Source organism: Amphimedon queenslandica, unplaced genomic scaffold (genome assembly GCF_000090795.2).
Source record: "Amphimedon queenslandica unplaced genomic scaffold, v1.1 AMPQUscaffold_7874_Cont20179, whole genome shotgun sequence".
Lineage (NCBI taxonomy): Eukaryota > Metazoa > Porifera > Demospongiae > Haplosclerida > Niphatidae > Amphimedon > Amphimedon queenslandica.
The window spans coordinates 169-2,254 of NW_003551846.1; the positions used below are offsets into that span (position 1 = coordinate 169).

The 2,086-nt window shown below is 39.7% G+C and overlaps 1 protein-coding gene across 1 annotated transcript; it reads right to left on the reverse strand.

Annotated features, from left to right (window-relative positions):
• Window positions 1-287: 287 nt before the first annotated feature.
• LOC105315816 (putative ankyrin repeat protein RBE_0317) lies at window positions 288-1,296 on the reverse strand (the record flags this gene model as incomplete). Its single annotated transcript, XM_011410570.1, has 2 exons — window positions 1,011-1,296; window positions 288-455 (listed from the first exon to the last, which is right to left on the reverse strand). Coding segments are annotated over exons 1-2 (454 nt in total), but the record flags the coding sequence as incomplete, so codon positions are not given.
• Between the last annotated feature and the right edge of the window lie 790 nt (window positions 1,297-2,086).

Here is a 2,086-nt window from a genome sequence, read left to right on the forward strand (position 1 = left end):
TGGAGCAAAGAGAATCCCATCCACCTCGGTTAGTAGTATACCCTTATTCACAACAACCCATACCTTGTCTTCACTTTTAAGAACACTGATCAAACCAGTTGAATGCAACGACTGAAGAACATTCCAAATGTCATCACAAGCTGGTAAAATGTAATCATTATTGTCCTTACCAGCAGATATTGCATCAGAGAGGGTCAGTATATTCTCTTTCCTTTCCTCCAGTAGACCATACATCATGCGACAATAAAGACTCAAATTCCTTCCACTTGTACTACGAATGGACTCACAGGCACTAGACAACATTTTAAAGAGGGAATCCAAACCACTCCCACCAAGCTTACGACAATCTAAGAAGACACTATCACACTTTTCCCTTACAATGACCTTCTGTATTTCTTCCTTTCTCCATTCAACAAGATTACTTACCTCATCCCTTACCTCATCCATATGGCTGGCTATTACAATAACATGGCATTGATTAAGAGCTTTATGTGCTTCATTTCTCACAACTGTTAGCCACTGATGAAGCTGTTTGACTGCTTCCTTCTCCAATATATTGACTACTATTAGGAACACACCACCAGAACCTTGTAACAGATTCTCAATGACAGCACTGTGACTGGAGTAGTATTCTGAATGACCAGCAAAGTCATGAAGAATGATGTTACCCAGTTCCCTATGTTGTAGTTTATAAGGAATGATGCCAGCAGTACAGGGCTTCACATCTCCAGCATTTCTAAAAGAGCCAAGAATAAATGAACTAGTAGCTGTGTCATTGATGACATGACTGAGAGTACTTTTACCAGCTCCAGGATTACCCATAAGGAGGACGTTAACATAAGAATCAATTGGATGAGATGATTTTATATCACCAAACTTGTTAAAAATAGGAAGAGTACTGTCCGGCAAGTTCATAAAAGTGGGCCAAAACATCTTGCTACGCCAGTTGCTCTTAGCTAGTTGTAATGGTGTTTTCCCCTTGTAGTCTTTAGCCAATGGATCACATTTACCAGTTGATAGTAAATATTCAACAACTGCAGGATTATTCCAATAAGCAGCAATGTGAAGAGGTGTCTGCCCGAGACTGTCAACAGTCATTGGATCACAGTGTTTCTCATTAATGAGATACTTAGCTACATCAGATGAATCTCTTTGAGCTGCTTTATGAAGAGTTGTCTTGTTGTTAGAGTCAGTAGCCATTGGATCACAGTGACACTCATTAATGAGATACTTTACGATATCAATGTGATTAGCAGCACGATGAAGAACAGTTTCACCCAATTCATTAGTAGCCATTGGATCACAGTGACACTCATCAATGAGATACTTTACAATATCAATGTGTCTAGCAGCACAGTGAAGAACAGTATAACCTCTATTGGTAGTAGCCTTTGGATCACAGTGATGATGACCGATCAAATACTTCATGACATCAAGTGATCCTGTCTTGTGAAGAATAGTATATCCATTTGTGGTAGCAGCCATTGGATCACAGTGACACTCATTAATGAGATACTTTACGATATCAATGTGATCAGCAGCACAGTGAAGAACAATTTCACCTGCGTTGTTAGTAGCCATTGGATCACAGTGACGCTCATCAATGAGATACTTTACAATATCAGTGTGTCTAGCAGCACAGTGAAGAACAGTCTGACCACTATTGGTAGTAGCCTTTGGATCACAGTGATGATGACTGATCAAGTACTTCATGACATCAAGTGATCCTGCTCTGTGAAGAACAGTATATCCATATGCATCAATAGCCATTGGATTGCAATGACACTTATTAATGAGATACTTTACGATATCAATGTGATCAGCAGCACAGTGAAGAACAGTCTCACCACTATTGTTAGTAGCCATTGGATCACAGTGACACTCATCAATGAGATACTTTATAATATCAATGTGTCTAGCAGCAAGGTGAAGAACAGTCTGACCACTATTGCTAGTAGCCTTTGGATCACAGTAACGATGACTGATCAAGTACTTCATGACATCAAGTGATCCGTTCAAAGCTGCATCGTGAAGAACAGTATAGAGTCAGCAACCTACTATCGCACACCATCGATATTCGAACACT